Raw genomic sequence first — 22,648 nt, 5'->3', positions numbered from 1 at the left:
CTGCATTAAGAACTGGGACAAAAGAATCAACTGCTCCATTGTACAAAAACCAAATCCAGACTGGAGCAATAGGAAAAACACCGTAAGACCGATCTTGCCCATGTTCAACCACTATTGAAAGAGGACTGTCCGCTATAACAGCAGTGGAAATGGTGCTGCCCAGAATAAATCAATGTTGGTGGAGGTGGTTTTAAGAGTGTTATGACCCAGGGTTGGCGTGCAAGCAACACGTGCTAGGCGGAAGCTTGACAACCTTTATTCAACCACTATCCCCCACAATTCCCACAATCCAGCAAGTCCTGGTCCATTCTCCAAAGTCTGTGCCCACAGATTACTCCTACAGTCCAGAAGCAAGGTTCAAACATGCGCCTGCATGCTCTTCATGCAACTTCCCAGCTGTGAAAGACCACAGGAGCAGCACCGCTCCGGGGGCAAGACAGGACCTCAAACTTGGCAAAGTTCACAACAAATGTCAAGGCAAAGGATCAAACCTCATTCCTCACCACCAAGGATTCTGGAGCAAAGTTCTTCTTGGAGCCATGGAGCGTAGTCCTGCAAAATACAACATTTGTTCCTGACAAAAGCCCCTCCCCATGGCATCTCCTTAAATACTACTCTCCAGATGATCCTCAAGATGAAGGGCTGAAGGCCCTCCTCCCGAGTAGTCAGTTCACCCTGCGCTGACTCAGCCTCCTCTCTATTCTCCACACTTGGGGATCAGGTGGGGGAAGTATTTGCTGGTCTCTGGAGTTCTGTGCCTCCTCTGCTCCGCTGCCTGCCCTTTCCATCTCCTCCTCCCTTCCTTGGTCAGCTGTGTCCTCCTTCCTCCCTGCCTATTCTTCCAAAGCCCGAGTGGCCCAGGACTGCCTCATCCTTATCCCCAGGTCATTCCTCATGAGCCATAAGGACTACGCCCTCCCCTCATTCTGTCCCGGCTCCATCTCTTCCTCCTCCTCAGACCCAGGCTCCGATGGGGCCATGACATAGAGGTTCTTTGGTTGTTTCCTTGATTGTTGGTCTGATATTAATTTTGGAGTAAATCTATGCTATACTTAACATAGTTTCAACTGGGAAACTGTGACTATTCTAGACCAAGCCAAGTCCAAAAACTAAGGAATTTCTAGAAGCCTGATCCTCGGACAAATGAACCATCAATAGGCCCATAGAAATAAACAATATCTACAGTACATACTATGCAAAAATAAACATTAAAAAGCCAAAAAGAGGACAAGATCAAAACAGCTCTCCACCAGCAATCACCCAGATGAGTATAGATTAACACAATGGTGGGATCCTTCCGGTTTAACAATCGGTTCGGTGATAACTGCATGCACTTGTGCTGTTCAAAGAAAAATCACCTTCCGTGTTAATGCTAGGGAATTAAAACAGCTGAGTCATGGCGCTAATCAGCTGCAAAGATAAAGGTAAGCAAAGAGCAGGGGCTGGTGGGCGGGCCCAGCTGATCATCAGAGAGAACCGGTTGGCTCCCAGCTGATTGTTGGAGCTTCCGTTCATCCAGACTGGTAGAATCCCACCCCTGGATTAACATCAGACCACCAATGAAGGAAATAATACCTGCCAAACAGCCCAACCAAAGAACATCTAAGATCACCCTCATCAATACTGGTGACAGGGTAAGCCACTAGAACAGAGTTCCCCAACCTTTCTGGCTTTATGGACTGGCAGGGTGAGGGGATGGTTCTGTGTAAATGGCAGGGCAAGTGCATGCGCATGTCTGTGCAGTTCCATTTGCACCAGCAGCAATTAAATGCGTGTGCAGCTCCATTTGTGTGAGCAATAGGCATATGCACCTGCTGCTCAAGCAAATGGAGTACATATGGACATACTTGCCTGCTACATCTGCGGCCCAGTTCCAAAAGGCTCATGGCCCAGTAGTGGACTGCAGCCCAGGGGGTGGGGACCCCTGCAGTAGAATATAAACTGAGAGCAAAACCACTCCTTACTAGCACTGATGATCTTGCCTAGTTTTAGTAATGAAACTTCTGAAGAAAACAACCAAGCTCAACAAGCAACAAAGGCCCCTCATTTCAATCGTAAATTACATATAATCTCATTTATTGGTACAAGCAATTGTAATATACTTATCTTGCATTAATATGATATTCTATTCTATTGTTGTGGTGCACCAGCAGCCTGTGGAGCTGGCAACCGAGTCAGACAGTGAGGAGGCTGGGGAGGAACATGGGCCAGTCCTGGAGTCTGGGGAAAGCTCTGACGAGGGCTCTGCATCGGAGGCAGAGATGGGGCCAGGGCCATCTGGTAGTTATGCGCGGACTCCAGAGCTTCCAGAATCAGACATCAGAGAGGCAGAGGAACAGGAGGAGCCTGTTCCTAGTGCGCGCATGCGCAGAGCTGCCAAAAGGCAAGAAAAGTTAAAACTAAAGGGACGACTTGGGAGTAAGGCCTGGAGATGATTGGCCCCTCCCATAAGGTTTAAAAGAGGAGCAAAGGCACGTGGGCCCTTTGCAGGAAAGCAACATTGTTAATTCTGTTCCCAGTGGGCTCCATGTGGCTTTGCCAAGTAGGTCTTTGGCAGCGTGTCAAGGGAGATAAAGGTTGGTGATTATCCCGAAGGACTTCTCCCAAAGGACTTTTTGCAAATAATTGGGACTCAGCTGTGAATGAACGTAATTCACAGCTGTTGCAATAAAAGAGGTTTTTGGGACTACTCGTGTGTTTTAATGACTCAGGAAGCCTAGATCACAACATCTATTTTGTGTTACACATACATACACAAACCATCCTACAACACTCCTTTGAGAGTCAGGGAAATATTTATAGCAGATGAATGGTTAAGAGAGAAAGCGCCAGCATTTTCTACTTACGCTACACTCAGTATAAATATATGCATAATAACATAGCTTCAATTTTGCAAAGGTTTTTTTCTTCAATTGCACAATTGCAGCCACCATTTTGATGCCCTTTGGTCACCTCTGATAGAAACTGTGTTTTCAAATATGTCATAGGCATAAGATTTCAGTTCCTTTAGTTTACAAAAAAATAATAATGTAATAACCTTTAAAAAGTCTTCTCCATAAGTCTTTGAAATGACTGGGCTACACATTATGCTAAGCCACAATGTTGCTTGATTTTGTTCTATGAGCACAACACTGGTAGTTTAAAAACTGTTGTTAGGAACTCTTTCAGGCTGATATCGCTAAACAATGTCGGCTGGCGGGCCCGCGGGGGAGGGCCTTCTCTGTGGCTGCCCCAGCTCTCTGGAACCAGTTACCTCCTGAGGTCCGGACCATCCCCACCCTATTGGCCTTCTGAAAAGCAGTGAAGACCTGGCTTTTCCGGCAGGTCTGGGGCCATTGATCTCGCTTTGCGATCTGACAAGATCCGGCCATGAATGGTGTGAATGGGTTTTAATGTTTTAATGTTTTTAATTTTTAAGTGTTTTTATAGTGATTTTTTGAGTGAATTGTGAGCCGCCCTGGGTCTTCGGAGAGGGGCGGCATATAAATTGAATAAATAAATAAGTAAATAAATAAATAAATAATAAATAAATAAATAAATAAATAAATAAATAAATAAATAAATAAATAAATAAATAAATAAATAAATAAATAAATAAATGTCTGAATGATGTATTGGGTGCCACAGCCCAACAAGTATAATAAAAATGTATTAAATTAAACACACCCACCCACACCCACCCATGCTCCCCCCCCCCACATTTCATCCCAGGATTTCCATGAGCTTTCAGTATAGTTCAAGAGACTACATCAGGGTCCTCCCTTTTAGCTCACCTGGAAGGCAACATAGCCAAATCTTTCTTTAAAATTAATATTAAAATATGTATATCCTGCCTTCTGATTTATAATATCATTGACAAATAGTAAAAAATACAGGCAAGTCATAAACTTTATGGATGGAGCGATGGCATGCACAATGATGTCTCATAAAGAATAGGGCGGGAGGTGGGAGTTATTTATCTGTGTGGACTCCAGAACATACAGATCGACTGCCTGCGTGCCCAGAATTTTTCATAAATATCCCACCGTGCATTACGTTATACAGCCACCATACATTAATTAGAGCATCCGACAGACACTGCAATGTGTTACACTCACCCAAGTGGAATCTTCATTTTTCACATGCAGGGCCTTACTAATTAAAATCAGCTTTGCAATTAAATGTAGAAAATTGTGTTAAACTTTCAAGCATGGTTTTAAGGAGGTGGAATGGAGAGCGGGGGGAGGGGGCAAAATCAAGAGGAAGGAAATCATTTTTTAGGGGGGAAAAATCATTTCTTTATTTTCATGCAAATGAATCCTCTCCCCCCCTCCCCCAATCCCCATCAAAAGAAGAACTGGTGAAAGAGAAGGTATGAGGATTTTCCCCTCCCCGTTGCTTTCTTCCCCACCCCTCTATTATACATGCTTCTCTCTGTTGCAAAGGCAATGTTCCGCTATCTTCCTGCCAGTCCTTGGCCCAGTTCCAATGCTTTTAGTGAGTGCTATGTGTCAAGGCATGAATAATACAGCCTCTAGGCTGTCGGCAGAATCCAAATGAGGCATACATCAGGAAGCAAGCACTCGACTTTAGCTCCAGAACATGCTCCTGTGAAGACAGGCAATTATTCACCCACGGCTGGAGTCATGGCAATCAAACCAGTGGGTGAAAAGGTATAAGAAGCACAGGGGGAGGGGGGAGAGGGAAGAGGAATGGGCACAACGGCAGAGAGAACTCGGCAATTCTCAAATAAGAAAGGATTTTCTCATCAGAGAGATACATTCAGCTAACGCTTAAGAGGATGCTACTGCAAACATAGCCATTCTATTTCACTCCATTCTTTATTCAGAGAGTTAAACCTAAATGGATCAGTATTTACTTTTAAATATCAGTTTCCAGGATTTAATCTCCCACTTTCCTACCCTCTTTTTTAAAAGCCTAAGTAGAAGGAAAGAGAGATGGGGTTGGTTAAATAAAACGTTTGATTTTTAACTAGTTAGTCAGGTGATTCTATTGATTAAAAAGGGTGAAATGCGCCATAAAGATGTCCTGGGGGAAAAGACTGAAAAAAGGATTTCCAAAGCGGCAAAGAAAAGGAATGGTTGCTTTGCCACAATTTCCTCCTTCTTTCTCTCATTTTTTAAAAAAGTCTAGATGTGAATTCTGAGTAGAGATTAGACGGGTTATTTCTTAAAATAGAGATCCCTCATTTTAACTGCAGTATTGCAGTTAATATGCTTTAAAAAAATAGAAATAATTTCATAGCCTTTTTTTAAAAAATCAGAAAAAAAATCATTTTTAAAGATGATGATTCAGGGCAGCAAAAAGTATTCCACAAGCACTATACTTCGGTGCCTTATGCACATGACTTCCTCAATGTACTGTGTAGTTCAAATTACTAGTGAAAGTATATTTACACATGGGAGAAGAGACACGCATTCTCACCACCACCACCGATGGTTTCAATTGGGAATTAGTTCAGAGAAAACAAGCCTCCTCTAAAATGAAAATATGAGATGGGATAAAATTATTGAAATGAACCTGAAATCATTTAAGGCCTAAATTCCATAATAACTTCAGTATAATTTTGCCCATTTTGTGCAATCAGCTAAAGGAGGCCCAGTGTGTGTTCCATCACTAGAAATTTGGCTAATGACGGCAAACAGCAGGACCTTCCTAGTTTATTGCCCGGGGCAATAGATAATGTTTTGGGGAAGTTCACCCTTTCTTTCAGTTATAATCCCAGGATAGAGATATCATCAGGCCTGGAAAAAACTCACATCCAGAGACTTATTTTCCCTTCCCATCTTCTCAAAATCTTTCTAATACTGCTAATACTTTTATCAATCCTAAGTGTCTTCCTCAAAAATTTACAACTTCATTGGAATGGCCTGGCCACCCAAATTTTACTCCATGTAGTGCAGAGGTGGGTTCCACTTACCTTTACTACCGGTTTGCAACGGGAACATGCGCTTCTGCGCATGCGCAGATTGTCCATGATGACGTCAGGGCAGGTGGGCAGAGCATCCCACCGCCATTACTACCAGTTCGCAAGAACTGGACCAAACCAGGAGCAGCCCACCACTGATGTAGTGGAGTAAAACATGACACTGGCCTTTCCTTATCCCCAGGCAAGGATGTATGGAGCCTTATCTCTAGTCTCTAATGGGCAACCACAAAAACCAGGAATGCAAAATTAGAGAAGACAATATTTCATTCCATCTGGACTGTCACACTTGCTATCTTTAATCTTGTCTTTATTGGTTTTATTTTAATTTGTTATGATTTGCCCAATCACATTGAGACTCAGATGGGGTCCAAGTTTAATAAATAATAATAATAATTTCACCAGCCACTGTTTCTATCATTAGGGCAAAATTGGTTTCTACCAAGGGCTGATTCAATGGAAATGTTCCTTAGTGGCTTTGTTGTAAGCTCCTTGGCAGTGAGTGGGAAAGAGCAGTAGTAATAGCAGCAATAGCTTTAACTTTTTAATAGGCATGTTGGCACCTTCACAAACTTTCTCCATGAGTGCATTGACTTGGAAAAAAGCTACATACAGGTAAACTGGCATAGGCCTGCCTGCATAATCACCTTATTCTTTAGAAAGAGATTTGCTTCAACACCTCCCAAGATACTGCCAAGGAAGCAGTAGGAAATCTTATACTGAGATAATATCTAATCAGGATGACTTTGGCTAGACATGTCATTTATTTATTTTATTATATTATTTATTTACAGTATTTATTTTAAAAATTTTAACTTATAAAATTTATAGTCCACCAATCTTTCCTCAAGGTAATGCTTAATGATTATGGCTTATTGTTATTTGTGACTGGACATTATATTTGGTGGTTTAAAGTATCATCTAATATGCTTTTTGAAAATGTACATTTTAGTACATTTGTCCGCAATCTCCCTAATTCATTTTCACTTGATTACCCTGGGTTCCAGGGGAAATAGTTTCAATTTTATGTCACTATGAAGTCAAAGCAGACGTTCTTCCTTCCATGTGCAGAAAGTTGGAATATCAAGGAAATAGCAGTTTTGGTTAAAGTTCCTTCCTTATTATTCTTTTGCTTTTACCAACAAGAGAAAGATAGAGAAGATTCAGTTCATCTGAATTGTTCAAAGGTTTTCCTGTTCCCCAATACTTCTCTACTTATAGCAGAATAAAAGTAAGAATATCAGAAAACGGAGGGAGAGATTTACTTCATTTATTAGATGTACATGGCCACCCATATCACCTTAGTGAGAAGGGAGAATAAAGAACATATAGAAGTAGAGTTTTTAAAAAAATATAGAAACCACAAGAACAATAGGAGGAAGCACTAATTTAGGACATAAAATATGGGTATAGAAATTACTGATGTAATTTCGTTTCCTTTTATATGAATTGCTTATACATTTTCTACAAATGTAAAGTAATACTGAGAACAAAGAGCTATTTGCAATATATTGATTAAAAATATTATTTAAAACAAATATTACATTAAAAATTGTAACTGAGAACTTCTTTTTGTAGTCATATTAATAAGGGGTCTGTCTATGGACATAACTGATAATTAGAGTTTGTTAACAGCCAGGTCCATCCCATCCCCCCATTGGTCCTTCTCCAAATAGTCTGATGAAATGTCCTCAAATTTCATTTAATTAACAGCTTTAGTCTGGTCATGTATTGATGTAGCAGGATTGTGTCAAAAAAGTAAAATCACATCTGCAAATGAACCTAATCTCTATTACAAAACCCCTAAATGGAAAATAGTTGTACCCTCAAATTGCTTTTCCATCTTCTGCAACCATATGTTATATTTTAAAATCTTTGGAAACCTCACCTAACTTATTTTAAATGAAAGAATAGCACTTAATTTTAAGAATTCTTCAAAAATTCACATGGTAATGTAATTCAACAAATAGCTTGATTTTAGAGTTTGTCAGAAGTAAGATTTAATTGTACAAATTAATCATTATTATAGTGGTTGTGAGCAGACAAAAATATAGTCAGCAAAAACAGAATTAAGTAAATGTATGTCTCTTCTAACTCAATGAATCAGGATTTTTTGTACTACTATACCTACCTATAAAATGAAATAAAATAAAATAAACAATTTTCCTTTCAGATTGTGTTTGGAAAGGCAGTCTTCAAGGTGGGGTATAATTTTTTTTAAAAGCTGAATAAATAATAGGGTATAGTTTAAAAATTATACAGAGTTTTTAAAAACTCCCAAGATATTGAAAAAAATGCAGACTTGTTGGATCCTAAATGGTTGTACTGTTCACAAATATTATGTATTATTTAGGAGATGCATCTTTATTTCAGCATTACCCTTAAGATCATCAAATCCCAGAAACAGATATCAAGGCTACATTAGCAGGGAGGCAGAAAACAGAAAAAACGAGTTACAGAAGATTGACTCTGTGCAAAAAAAAGTTGTATCTTCTAAGCCTGTAGCTCTGAGGCAAAATTATCCCATTTTTTTCACAAACATTTTGACAATGTCTAAAAAGACATTCCTTTCCATTCCATAATTCTGATTGTATGAAATCGTTTATACCATAAAGGATTTATATCACTTGCCCTCAGTGATATCAAATGGGATTGGCCTAGAACTATCGTATCATAGTTAGACTGCATGGTTATCATGTCTGAGCAGAACTGAGTTATATACATAAGAAGCATGGAATCGGGGCACCGCTGCTCTTTCCAATTTCCTTGCAAGCACTGACTCTAAATCTCATGCTGAGCAACAATATCTTCAGGTCTTTTTCTTGCATTCACTTGAAAATGAATTAAAAACTGTCATGCAACGAAGAATATAGTTCGCCTGTCTGCAGAATTTGTTTGGATTTTGGGTTATTGTGTCTTTTTACACCATGATTCAGAGTATAAAAAATAAATATCAGTTCATTTTATTCAAATTATTCTTAGTGCTCCAAGGAGCAAATGTATTTATCTGCATATAACTTATAACTATGCTTCCATTATATGTCTTAACTAGGGTCGTTGTCTTAAAAACTTTGTACTGCTTTCGTAGGACTGGATTGTGTATCATGGTAGTTACTTCAAAACAATTTGTGATTAAGGATGTACAGTCATCAAAGTTTGTATTGCTTTCTTTATTCATTCCATCCTTCCATCCCAACTCCTTAAATTCCATTGAAGTTAGAGATTTTAAACATTAGTGCATTAGTGTAGTTTATTACAGGATTGGGGTTTTATTGATTCCTTTAATACAATATGCATATAGATATTAGAAATTGATGAACATCTGGGATACTACATATACATCAGTAGTGGGTTGTCCCCAGTTCGGACTGGTTCTATAGAATCGGTAGTAAAACCGGTGGGAGGCTCCGCCCACCAACCCTGACATCATCAAGAAGCTTCTGTGCATGGCCCCATTGCGAACTGGTAGTAAAAGTAAGTAGAACCCACCCCGATATACATATTAATGTGCATGATAGAAATAAGTTTGATTTCATCCTCAAATCAGTGTACTCTTTTCAATGCTTTTTTGCAAAAAATATGGCCATTGTTAATGTAAAAGCAAGGATGAAGCTGAGACACATAGCATATTCTATACCCAAATTATGTATGCATGACTACTCTGTTCAATGTTTAGACACAAAAATCAAACTAATGGAAAATGCATAGCAAAATTTCATAGGCATCCTTTCTCGCAACTTTACCCACCTGCAATGACAAATAGATCTTAGCATGCGCTATGACTTGAAAATGGAGAAACTCTATCCCCTAAATTTAGTTTTAATTGCTCTAACTGCAAGACTTTGAAATATAGCTTGAAAGAAATTGTATCAAGACCTGATGCACTGAGGAGTTAATAATATCCATGAATCGAAATAAAATAGTTGGAAAACACTTAGAGAATAAGCACTACTTTATGATCCAACCCTGTGTTAAAAGTATTTTTACCCATTAATATCCATAAATCTATATGCATTAAACTTCATAGTCAGTAGAGCTGCCACTTGTTGTCTTTATAATTTCGGTCTTTTGAAAAATTTGAAGGCAGCTTTCAATCTTATAGGATTAGGGTTTGGCACTTCTGTGATAAGCAGGCAGCATAAATGTGCATTTGGTGTGTGAATTAGGCATATATCAAAACCATTCTTCTGAAATCATCTACACTCCTTTACTTAAAATACAGAAATAAAAATGTTGCTCCGCAAACTTACAAATAATATAATCATCTATATAAAACACGGTGAAACTATAACATGAATAACAATCACAAATTTGTAATTCAGAATTATATTAATGATTAATTATTTTAATTCTGATCAAATCTGTGGCATTCTGTGGTGTTTCCTAGATATTTTCTTTGTAATGTAAACCTATCCCTGAACTTTATGTTCTGAAAAGCCTGTGTTTTTATTTAGCTTAGGAACCAGATTAAATGACAGTAGTCATGCTGACTGGAAAAAAATTGTCAGCAATCATGTTTTAATTTGCTATATAAGTTCGCAAGAATTGCATACCCTGCCTAACGGTAAAGGAGAAGTAGGAATGTCTTCAAATAAAGGATATTTTATGGTGCTGACATCCAGGGGTTGCCAGTATGATTAATATGTCTAATCAGAAATAAATTTGATCAAAAAGTTTGAAAAGGCCAACTTGCATTTCCTTCTTTGATCGTATTGTAAGATCTCAATTTCTGGGAGAGAAAGTAAATGATTAGAACGATAGGATAAAATGAGACTGCAATTAAGTGCAAAGAAGCAGGGGCAGAATGCAAGTGCAAAAGAATTTCTTGACTATACTATCGGTTTCCAGCCCTTACGACTAGGTCATTAAGGCAGTCAAGTCAGGGAACTTGCTTATTAGATGCCTTCAATTTAATCCATCACTAGCACACAAACTCACACATACACATGCACATTACCTTCTGTGTCTTGCATATTTGCCACTAACATGACCACTGCCATCACAGCCAGGAGTTGGGCAGCTATAAAAAAAATGAATTAATTATAAAGGTTTCTACATGCTGCATAGAAATTGTATTAAATGCAGGCGATAGGTGTTACAGAGATGGAGGGCAACAAAGAGAGAGAAAGAGAAATCAAATAACTGAAGGGAAAAGGGAGGAGGGAATGCTTTTTATTAGCAAATCCCAGGGGAATTAATTTCATCAGTGCAGCAGGGCATGAGCAAGCCACCAATGAACTTGAAAGTGCATTATACCCATTAAAAGACATGAATTTTCTAAATTGCTAATGGGGATACATTTTACACTCAGCACACTAACCTGAACAGCTCTTGTATGGCTGGTTCCACGGGAACTGCAGAGAGATGGAAAATATATAAAAATTTATCATCTATTACAAGTACTCCCCCCTCCTGCTGAAAATTGCCCAAAAAGGCTGTAAAAAAGCAAGGGTCACCATGCATCATGCAAAGAGATTCTGGAGGATGAAGGTCACCCTGAGCAGGGGCCTTGAGTGATTTACTGAAGCAAGAGACGTACCTCGAACACCTTTGGACCGTGTGCGATGGCGCTTCTCGTCTGCCTCCACCTCCATCTGGGAATAGATTAGCAGGCAGTCAATGCTCTTATCCTGCATGCACAGACTATCAATGCACAGACAGATACAGGCTCTCATGCACAATTTATTGACAATATTTTAATTCCATTTTATCCTGCAAGTAAACAGCCTGCACTGAAGGGGATTTTTTTTTTCAAAAAAGCTCTCAATATTTATTTGAGAACAAAAGCCCACCGGGTAATTTTTTACATTAACTGTGTGTGCTCCCTTTCACAACTCTTTTATGCATTTTTTTTTTAAAAAAAAAAGAACAGTAGATTCCTTCATTCACACTTTCTTTAATGACAACCCAACATTGGCAGAATATAACTGATTTTTTTGCAACGTGAAACTGAGGTCGGTTCTCTGCCATACTGTACTGGGAGACTTTCAAACAAGATTTTTTTATTTTTTTTGCAAAAGAAGAAAGGAGAAACACAATGGGATATTGGGATTTGATATATCTTCTGGGTTTTTACTAGAGGAAAAAGAAAGAATCTGTCTACTATAAATATCTAAATAAATTATTCTTACATATCTACCGTATGCATTGTAAATAATTTAAAAGTAAAAAGTTTTCCTTTTTTAATTTATAGAAAGGTTTCTAAACAGAAAGGTTTTCCCTTTCTGTTTAGAAATTCCACTCATCACAAAATATCAGTGTACATTCTATTTTTATCAGCATAAAAGCATGACTGGGTTGTCGTTAAAGCACACATCAGATTAAAGATTACTGTATATAGATGATCGACCTTTTAAAAGAAAACACTCATTATGGCTCATGTTTGACCAGTTTAAAATTATTTTAAATACCGGACTTAATAGTTCACCATCAGAGAGGTTATTTTGAAGGCATTCAGTGGAGCAGTTGGCTGTTATGCTGTATTACTTATCATTATGTTTTACAACTATATTTGTGTTAGGACTATGCAAAACTTTGAGAGGCTGCTTTGATTTGAGAAAGCATTGGTCAAACTCCGCTGAAGCAGATTTGCACACTGAAGTATAGTGCTTTGTAGGATTTTGAAACATTTTGCAGATTTGATGGCTTTTCCATTGTTTCAGGAATGGTTACAATGCTTCAATAATATATGACCATAATACCTATGGTCAATGCATAATGGTATGGTGGATTTCTTGACATTTATTAAAGCAGCCTGACAATGAGATTTAAATTATGACTTGTTAAACTCTAAGCTTAGGAACAGATGATAAGGGTAACCTTGATTTGGGTTTTCAGATCTGAGCATCTTGATTGTAACAGCTACAACGGTTGAATTTTGCTTTGCTACTGAGTTTTTTTAATTTTTGTGCTGGTCCTGCCAATACAACAAAGAGTTCACCTCACTCTCAGCCGTCTTAATAAGGCCTACAGGGTTGGGAGAGTTTTAAATCTCTCCTTAGGAAGTTAATGGGCACAAGAGTAATCCTTATAGGCACTTTCCAAACTTTTACAAGAGGGATAGTGTAGCTATAAATTCTAACTTCTGTATGTCTATCTTTTTCTCTGTTCTTGCCTTTCTCTATAGAATTATAACCCAGCACTCTGGAATAGTGATGAAAATAAATGTGTACAGGTAATCCTCTACTTACAGCCATTCATTTAGTGACCACTCAAAGTTACAACAGCACTGAAAAAAAAGGGACTTATGGCCATTTTTTACACTTATGACTGTTGCAGCATCCCCATGGTCATGTGATCCAAATTTGAGCACTTGGCAACTGTTATGTATTTAGGACAGTTGCACTGTCTAGGGGTCATGTGATCGCCATTTGTAACCTTCCTAGCCAACTTCTGACAAGCAAAGTCAATGGGGAAAGCCAGATTCACTTAACTACCATGTTACTAATTTAACAATTGCAGTGATTCACTCAACAACTGTGGCAAGAAAGGTCGTAAAATGAGGTGCAATTCACTTAACAACTGCCTTACTTAACAACAAAAATGTTGGGCTCAGTTGTGGTTGTGAATCAAAGATTATCTGTATCTTTCAAGAGTATTGAAAGTGCTTTGTCCCAGTGGCTTGAAAACTTAGCATTTACACATGTTGTCTGTTATGCTAGTTCAATAGTTAAAACCTGATGTCTTAAACATCCAGCCTTATTTTCTGTATTTCTTTTTTTGTTCCCTCTCACCTGGTTATATGCCCTGGACAACTTAAAAACTTGTACAATTTTATAGGAGTTTTATAGGTCCTGAAAAATACATAATTTATTATTTTGCATGGATTAGGATTTTTTTTCCTACAATGATCAAGTTTATATTTTCTCAGGAAAATAAGAGCTGAACAATTCTGTAATTCTCAACATCTTACAAACTTCTCTAAAGCTGAAATTAATTGCCAACATTGGCACAGTCTTAAGAACACCACCTTCTGCTTTGTAACTAAGAGAACATTATTTACAAACATTGGGAAGGAGAATATCTAAAATGCAAAAAAGGTGTTTCTTTCTACTGTAAAACCAACAATGTAGGTATAATTTTTCAGTGGTTTGCTATGCTTTAACCCAGGGGTGCCAAACTCGCAGCATCACAGCAGCGTCATATGACGTATCGGGACTTTTTCCCCCTTCACTAAACTGGGTGGGGCAGGGCCAGCATATGACGCATCCAGCCCATGGGCCACGAGTTTGACACCCCTGCCATAACCCATTGAGAACATGCTTCTTGTAGGATAATATTACTCCATATTTCTACTTTTTAATAGCTTCTCTCAATTGCCATGCCTTCAGCACTGCATTTGTTATACAGAAGTGAGGAACCTCTTCTGGTGACAGTTCCTAATGTTTCAAAAAAGCTCAAGCTGTCCTGATCAGAAATTGATCAGGACAGCTTGAGCTTTTTTGAAACATTAGGAACTGTCACCAGAAGAGGTTCCTGATAAATCAGAGATCTTCAGACTGTACACCGCAAAACTTGATGTGTGGACTAGGACTTAACAGCAGTCTTAGAATCACAACTCAACTAAATATAAATACAAATTGCAAGGAAGACTGGAGCTAAACAAAAGTGTTGATTGTCCATTATTAGGATGAACCTTTTACAATTGCAGTAATTCAAAGGCATAGTTTTTTCTTTCCACTCTTCCCATGAATTCATGGATAATTTTTCTTGCTGCTTGAATCTGAGGACTTGTTGAGTGTTTACACAACTAGGACTCTGGCCTGAGAACACCCTTGGCTTAGTCCTCACCTCTATAGCTTACTCTTTTGTTTGGATATACTCAGTCTTTTTCCTTCTTATATCCTGACTTCAAACTCTTTGTGTAGTTCATATAGTATTCGGGGCAGAATTTATCTCAACCATGAGCTGCACAGCACATTTCAGGAGTGGGGGATGCAGGACCAGTTCCCTAACTTTCAATGCTCGGTGTTCATGGTGGTACAACTTGGACTAAGGTGGTGTTCATTCTTAGTTTTGAAACGAGCAAGCAGATGCCAATGATACTTTACTAGATAGCAATCACAATTTTATATAAAAGTTCAGAGCTGCCTTTGACAATTCCACCAGGAAAGCAACTGCTAATCAGGAGGAAAACATGAGTATTCAGCAGTATTTTTCAGTTGTATATCAGGGATATGTACTGGATTGATTTTGCCCTGATCGACCAGTTTTAGGAAGGCTTTTCTGATGAACCGGGGGATGAATTAGTGTGACAAGGCTCATCAAAAACCTTGAGAGAGTCATTCAACATTGCATGATGATTAATGGCAGGCTAGAGAAGATGAGGGACAAGGGAAATAACCGAAGATGATTTCACAGGCTTTCTTTGGGCTTCTCCCCCACCCCCCATTGCCTCCTTGCACAACAGTGGCATGCAGTCCATACAAAAGGAGACAATGAAAATATCCCTATGTTCAGCGAAGAAACAACAAAGATGACACCTGAGAATGTGTTTTTATTGTGGTGTACTTGCCTTGCTAAGCTTCCTTGCTCTGAATCAGCTAGAAAGTTGCATACCTGAACCGATCTAGGACACCTAGTGAGTAAACATCTAAACCACTCCAACACCCTGAGTTTGGGAAACTTCACAGGAGCTCAGCAGCCCTCCCCCCTCAATTAATTAAGAAGACTTTGGACTTCCAATAGCAGGCAATTACATTTTATAATCCCTATTAGCCTTTGTGCCTCCATTGGCATGGAAGTCCAACTATTAGTGCATTGGGGTGGCTACTAATTTCATAGATACGATGATTGTATAGCAGCTGGGATTGTACACACAACTGTTATGCAATTGGAGATAATCAATGGCAGAACAGAAAGAAATCATACACAATCATACAACACACAACCTCCTTTTGGGGCTGAAAATAACTATCCAGAGAAAGATATATTGCAACTATATATGACTACCCTGTTTCCCCAAATACAGGACCAAACTGGAAAATAAGTCCTAGCATGATTTTTCAGGTAGGGTAATATAAGCCCTACCCCCAAAATAAGCCCCAGTTAAGATTGTCAGCCAGATGGATGTATTTAGTACCATATTTCCTCCAAAATAAGACCTAACCAGAAAATAAGCCCTAATGCATCTTTTGGAGCAAAAAATAATATAAGACCGTCCTATATTATTATTTTTGGGAAAACATGGTACTTCCCTGCACTCTTCAATTGTTTTGGACATAGATTAGCTACAAAGACATGATTCTGATATAAACTGGAACCAGTGACCCTTTATCTCCCTTGACAAAAGGCCAACAGCAGTTGCAGGTATTTAACAGTTTCATCCCCTCTTCTGCACTGCTCTGCACTTCCTTCCTTGCCAGGAAAGTATGCAAAATTTGCCAAGATGAAGCTGTGATTTTTGCCTCCACTTCAAGCATAACTTGACTTTGCTATCAAGTGGTTGCCTGAAGCCCAGATCTAAGCCAGAAGGCGATATCCTAAGTCTGCTCAAAAGTAGCACCTTTAAAAGAATTTTTAGACAACAACTTGAAGAAAATATTTTTTCATCTTCCACATCTGCAGCATTGTTCTTTTTCTAAAACAATGACATCAGTTATCCACCCAACCAGATCAACAGACAATTCAATAGACAGATCAATTCCAAGGGAGGCCATATTAAAAAAATAGACCAAAAAATAAAATAAAAATAGAACAAATTGTCAACTACACCTCAAAAATCAATGCATTATTAATAAGCTACAGCCTACATCTGATAATGACGCACCATTTTTTAGGCACTGGGTGGCAGGCTCCCACTTACATGCAGAAACCATCTAAAGCAGATTCTCACAAGCAACAAAATACAACAGAAGAGTCTTGTTAATGTGCAATCAAATACTGCAACAAACTCAAATGTCTACTTTGCTCTTACATCAATAGCACCATTACAACCCCAATAATTTTGCATAGAAGATTAGAACAAACAGGACAAACTTTGTGCAAAAGAGTTACTGGACACAAGTTTGACATCATGACTCTAAACAAAAACAAAATAATATCAAAGCCTTTTACAGATTTCAAATTAGCCCCTTTTAATAAAATAAAATAAGCTTCATTAGAGCAATTGAATGAAAGATTCTGAACTTTCTGTTCAGAAAGTTCTGTTCAGAAAGATTCTGTTAAGTGGTTCCAGGCTACCTTAAAAATCTCAACATGCAGAATGGGTTTTAAATGAGAGGTTTTTAAATTTGTCTCTTCTATATAATCACCTCATCCCACTTTAAATCCTATATTGTAACTCTAGGTATCTCTTGAAGTGAACTGCAACTCATGAAATCTGATGCCTTTTAATGAAATTTGTTAATCTGAAAAGATTAACACTTTTAATTTTTGGCTACGGTAGACTGAGCTGGCTCTTTTCTAACAATAAAAAAGATAATTTTTCTTTAACCCTTATTCAGAACTTTAAACTTCTCAGTCCAGTAACAATTCAAGATCACTATCCACTGTCTCTTATTTTGGATCTGCTAGATTGCCTTCAGAGGATATGTGCTTTCACTAAATTAGGTCTAATTAGGTCTTCCTTCCCTGCTTCTCACCAAAAGATAGAAAAATTTTCAAAGGGAGCAAGGAGATACTTTCCAATTTTATTTTATTTTATTTTTTAAAAAAGAGAATATTCAAGAAAAACAAAAGCAAAGGTTCATTTAATATTTTTTATGCCAATAAATTTTTATAATTGCCTTTCTTAGATTAATACCAGTAAGTATAGGTATATGAATATGTGACTGGGTGAGTATCAACATTCATACAAGCATTACTTGTAAAATTTAAACAGCTCTAAAATTATTTCTTTCTGCAATCGATTTCTGGTGTTGGATTTTTTTAAAGTTACTTTTTCTTAATAATTATGTCATAAATCTTATGATATTTGAGATTGTCAAATAATTTTTTAAAAACTAATTCAATGCAGTTTAAACTAGTATGACGAAATAAGAAAAAGAATAGATTTCCTCTCCCCCCTCCCTCATTTACCTCTTGTTTTTTTTTGTCAGAATGACAAAAGCAGCATTACACCACTGCACAGAAAGCTCTAACCCTTCTGGGTATACATGTAACATCATGACATGTGTAGAAAAGAAGGGATGAGTCTCGATGACCAGAATTTCCTTACAAATAGTTGTTAAGTGAGACATGCTTGATTTTACAAACTTTTTTTGCCACAGTGAATAAACGAATCAGGGTCATTGTGAATTATACAATAATTAAGCAAATCTGGGTCCCCCCCCCATTGACTTTGCTTGTTGGAAGCCAGCTGGGAAGATTTCAAATGGTAACCATATGACCCCAGGATGCTCCAACTGGTTGTAAGTACATGCCAGTTGCCAAGTTCCCAAATTCTGATCACATGGCTGAGGGGATGCTGCAAAAGTTATTAGTGTGAGGAATGATTGTAAATTATTATTTTTTTCAACGCTGTTGTAGCTTTGAACAGACACTAAATAAACTATTGTAAGTTGAGGTCTATCTGCATATTTTTGACTGGAAGCATTTGTCTTTGGCTGCCATTGTTTTTCCTCATCTGTTTTCCTTCATTTTAACACCTGGAATTGCAACTGTGAAATGTGAGCTACATAATTTGCTATAATAAATGAATAAAATATATTCAGAGCACATTTTTCATATTTCTAAAAGTATTTTATTATTTTTGAGGGCCTAATACATTAAGTGACTATAACACTCTGGGTTCATATTTCTTTGTTACCAATATTTAGTTATCAATCATGATTTTTCCCTATCAGTCATGCATAATCCTCTATAAAATTTACAGTGCTGACAGCTATGGATGGTAAAACTTTATAAAAATTCAGAAAAAGTAAAGAAAGATGTATTACCTTAAAAAAGCAAAAAACAAAAAACAAAACTCAGTTAATATAGAGGAGGAATGAATACATATTACAATGTTGTCTTATATACATGTATATAAGTATGTACAAAACATACTATTTATTTTACATTTAGGAGAAAAGTTTCTTTGCAAGTTTAAGTATTTTATATGCTCCTTTACTTCTAGGTTCAAAGTAGAATAACTTCAGACGAATCAGTTGTAACGGAGTCTTTCAAAATGTATTTGTCCATCTAAATCCACATTATACATTACTTTTCAGAAACTACCATTTTCTGTGAAAGTCACACCACAGATTCATACTTGAAACTATTCACTATTATACTTAATAAAATATCTCCAGTAACTATTAACACAAGATCTCTTAGGTAAGCACAAAAAAGTACAAGGAGCAAATCATAACCACAGAGAGCCAAAAATTAGACTAACAAAGCTGAAGTGACTTATATTATCACGGACTAATATAATACAGTCCTTTTGAGTACTATATTACAACCCCTTTTTAATCCAATTACAGCCATTACAACCGTTCTCCTCTAAAAGAAGAGGAATAATCTTTAAGAAGGAATATACCAGCCATTAAGAAAAAAAAAGAAGATCCACCTGAAAAGGGGAACACTGCTATCATATCACCTCTAGTCCTTCTTTTCATTAAATTAGACATACCCAATTCCTGCAACCATTTTTCATATGTTTTATATCTCAGTCCCAATCATCTTTGTTGCTCTTCCCTGCACACTTTCTAGACTCTCAACATCTTTGTTATATCATGGTGACAATATTCCAAGTGTGGTCTTACCAAGGTATTATAAATTGGTAACTTACATTCTTTGGTATAAGAGAAAGGAACAGCAAGCTATGTCATTATGTTTTCAAGATTCCATTGTAGCACTTTATTGTTTTATAACAATAAAACAGAGCTCCATAACAGTAGCTGTGATGGTTTTGTTTTCCTGATCTGGTCTAACTCAAAAGACTGAGACTAAAGCTACTTTTCATTAATTTAAAACTACCTTAGGAAATTATTTACTCCAACATAAAATGTGAATTTCAAACCTGAAGAAACTAGCACTTTTTGCATTTTGCTCTTCAACAGACAGAGCTGAAAAAGAGAACAAAGCATCTAACAAACCAAACTGCAGTTTGTTTATTATTATTATTATTATTATTATTATTATTATTATTATTATTATTATTATTATTATTATTATTAACACATTCCTAGATGCAAGGCTATTAGTTATATTAACCAAGGGTCATTCATTCAGCTGTATATTCTCCAATGTCATACATGTCATTAGCCTTCCAAAATGCCTGTCTGCTGCCTGCATTAGATAAACTGAACTGTCTATAGCAAGATAATGAATATAAATCATATATTAAAATGGCAACCGAAAGAAACCAGAGGGAAATATTTTGCTATTGTGGTGGGAATTAGTGATGACTTAAACAGCTTTTGACATAAGAATGTCAATAGTCCTGTAATCTCTGTTTTTATTATATTTTCTGTGACCTAGTTTCCCCCTCGGCTTTGGTTATGAAGAGGCTATTTAACATAAATACTATATTAGTAGCAATTTCTAATTCTTAGGATATTATGTAAGCAATTGCTGTTTCAGCATTCGAAAAGGACTATAACACCCTGATTAAGTGAAGAACAGACCAAGTTCAGAACTAATAATCTGATGAAATCTGGTTTCATGAATAATGAATGTACAGCTGATTCATACCTAACTATTTAGAATGCTTTTTATATACCTCAGTAAAAAAAAAATTACACTAAAGGCATACACACATAAACACACTTATAAATGAGATAGTATGATTGTAGAAAACATTATTAAAAATATTTGGAAGATAGAAGAATTGAAATGTTAAATGGCATATTATGAATCATTAGCTAACCCTTCCCAAGATCTTGAACTGTTTCAGAATTCCATATAAACAGTCCTTGACTTACAACCATTCATTTAATGACAGTTCAAAATTATGGAGGCCTCAGAAAAAGTGACTTACAACCTGCCTTCGAAGTTACAATCATTGTACCATCCCTGCGGTCATGTGATTGAAAGTCAATGCTTTAAATTCTCTTGAATTTTTGCTTGTTCGTTTTGCAACTGTAGCAAACAAAGCAACTGAAAACTGAATGCGCAGGGTGTTTTTTTTCTTATGGTTAGTATTGCAAAGAAGAATCAGTATAGTAAGTGATATATGCTAATTGTTCATGTGCTAATATGCTAAGGTAATATATGCTAATTGTATGGAAGGTGTGTCTTTCCTATTTATTTAAAACCTGTTTTAATTTTTTTTATTTTATTTACTTATTTATAAAATTTATTTTTTTTTTTTTTTAAATTTGATTTATATGCCGCCCTTCTCCGGAGACTCAGGGCGGCTTACAGTGCGTTAAGCAATAGCCTTCATACTTTTGTATATTTTATACAAAGTCAGCTTATTGCCCCCACAAACTGGGTCCTCATTTAACCTACCTTAGAAAGGATGGAAGGCTGAGTCAACCTTGAGCCTTGGAGAGATTCGAACCAGCAGTAAATTGCAGGCAGCTGTGTTAATAACAGGGTGCTTTAAACCACTGTAGTACCAAGGCTCTTATTTGCTACCCATCTCATATCCAATGACTCTGGGCAGCTTACAACAATTAATTTATTACTTCGCTGCATTTCTAAACAGAGAAATAATAAGAATTAAAAATTAATTAAAAGTTTCTATGCAAAACATGCATATACATATTTCTACTATGAATAAAAGGAAAGAGAAACACATATAAATTTCAAATTTGTCTATACACAGAAACATGCCAAAATCCTTTCGTAGATGAAAGCAAATTGTATACCCAACTGTTGCTTTGTAACAGACCTCAAGGCAATTACAAATGAGTATTTCTAAAGTTGCAGCAATATACTCCAAAAGAATTAAGAATTTCAGGGTTGAGATTAGATTCCGAGTTTAAGAAAACAAGCAAAAAATAAATAAATAAAAACAAAAGTGTAATCTCATTGTGATTTCTACTAACGTCTGTGCTCACAGGAATTATTTCTCCTTTTTCTTTCATTCTTGTCCACATATGTAGAATAACCTGATCTCTAGGATGCTAAATCTATTAAGGTCTCCTTTTCATGACAATGTTGTGAACTGCTATTGTGGGTGGCAGCATTTAAGGGACCCTACTGCTGACCATCATTCTCTCGTAATCATTTGTAAACATCAGTATATATATATATTAGAAATCATTGGATGGAATCTTTGTTTTTTAGGAAAATGTTACTAAAGAAACAAGTTAGAGTTATTTGCACATTAAATGACTATTATACAGTTGCCCAGAAAAAGAAAGCCAAATAGTGTATTGATGTACAGAAGGTCTTATATAGGAGACATTATATAAGTAATTTTTTAAAAAAATCATTTCAAAAAGATATATGTATATATTTACAATCCATACATCAATAACTGCAGAATTTTCCATTTAAAATTCTCCTTGAAATGTGACAAACTGAATATAGGAGACACTTGCACAGACCTGATTTAGGCTGATTTGAAGATTTCTACAATGTAGTTTAATAATTTCACCCATTGCTTCTCTTGCTTCCACAAACTTTGTTTTCCTTTCCTCTCTACCTGCCACCTGATAAACAATCTGACATTTTCATTGCTGGGAAGCTGGGCCTTGAGGATTCAATCTGCTTTGATAGTTCCCCCCTCTTCCTCCCTCCGGATTTCCCCTTTGTTGCTTAGAAGCTGCAGTATTATGAGTATGCTTACACTCTATTTTGAAGTAGATAGATAACTGCTACTGTCATCAATTTCCCCAGGTAATT

At 36.9% G+C, this 22,648-nt stretch overlaps 1 protein-coding gene across 17 annotated transcripts in view; it reads right to left on the bottom strand.

The window, feature by feature from the left end:
* MYT1L (myelin transcription factor 1 like) overlaps positions 1-22,648 on the bottom strand; it is a 281,172-nt gene that overhangs the window by 110,179 nt on the left and 148,345 nt on the right. For all 17 annotated transcript variants that reach the window (XR_015731327.1, XR_015731328.1, XM_034432005.3 and 14 more), the window contains 3 exons: positions 11,466-11,520; positions 11,247-11,280; positions 10,884-10,946 (listed from right to left, as the gene is read on the bottom strand). Coding sequence is in view for 15 of the 17 variants with exons in the window: in XM_034432005.3 (XP_034287896.1) it covers positions 10,884-10,946; positions 11,247-11,280; positions 11,466-11,520 (152 nt within the window). In the remaining 2 variants the exon portion in view is untranslated. The remainder of the gene's footprint in view (positions 1-10,883; positions 10,947-11,246; positions 11,281-11,465; positions 11,521-22,648) is intronic.

The sequence above is a fragment of the Pantherophis guttatus genome, chromosome 1 (genome assembly GCF_059756535.1).
Source record: "Pantherophis guttatus breed Tessera chromosome 1, ASM5975653v1, whole genome shotgun sequence".
NCBI lineage: Eukaryota > Metazoa > Chordata > Lepidosauria > Squamata > Colubridae > Pantherophis > Pantherophis guttatus.
Note: the sequence above shows the minus strand (reverse complement) of the source record. Positions and strands in the feature narration are given on the sequence as shown.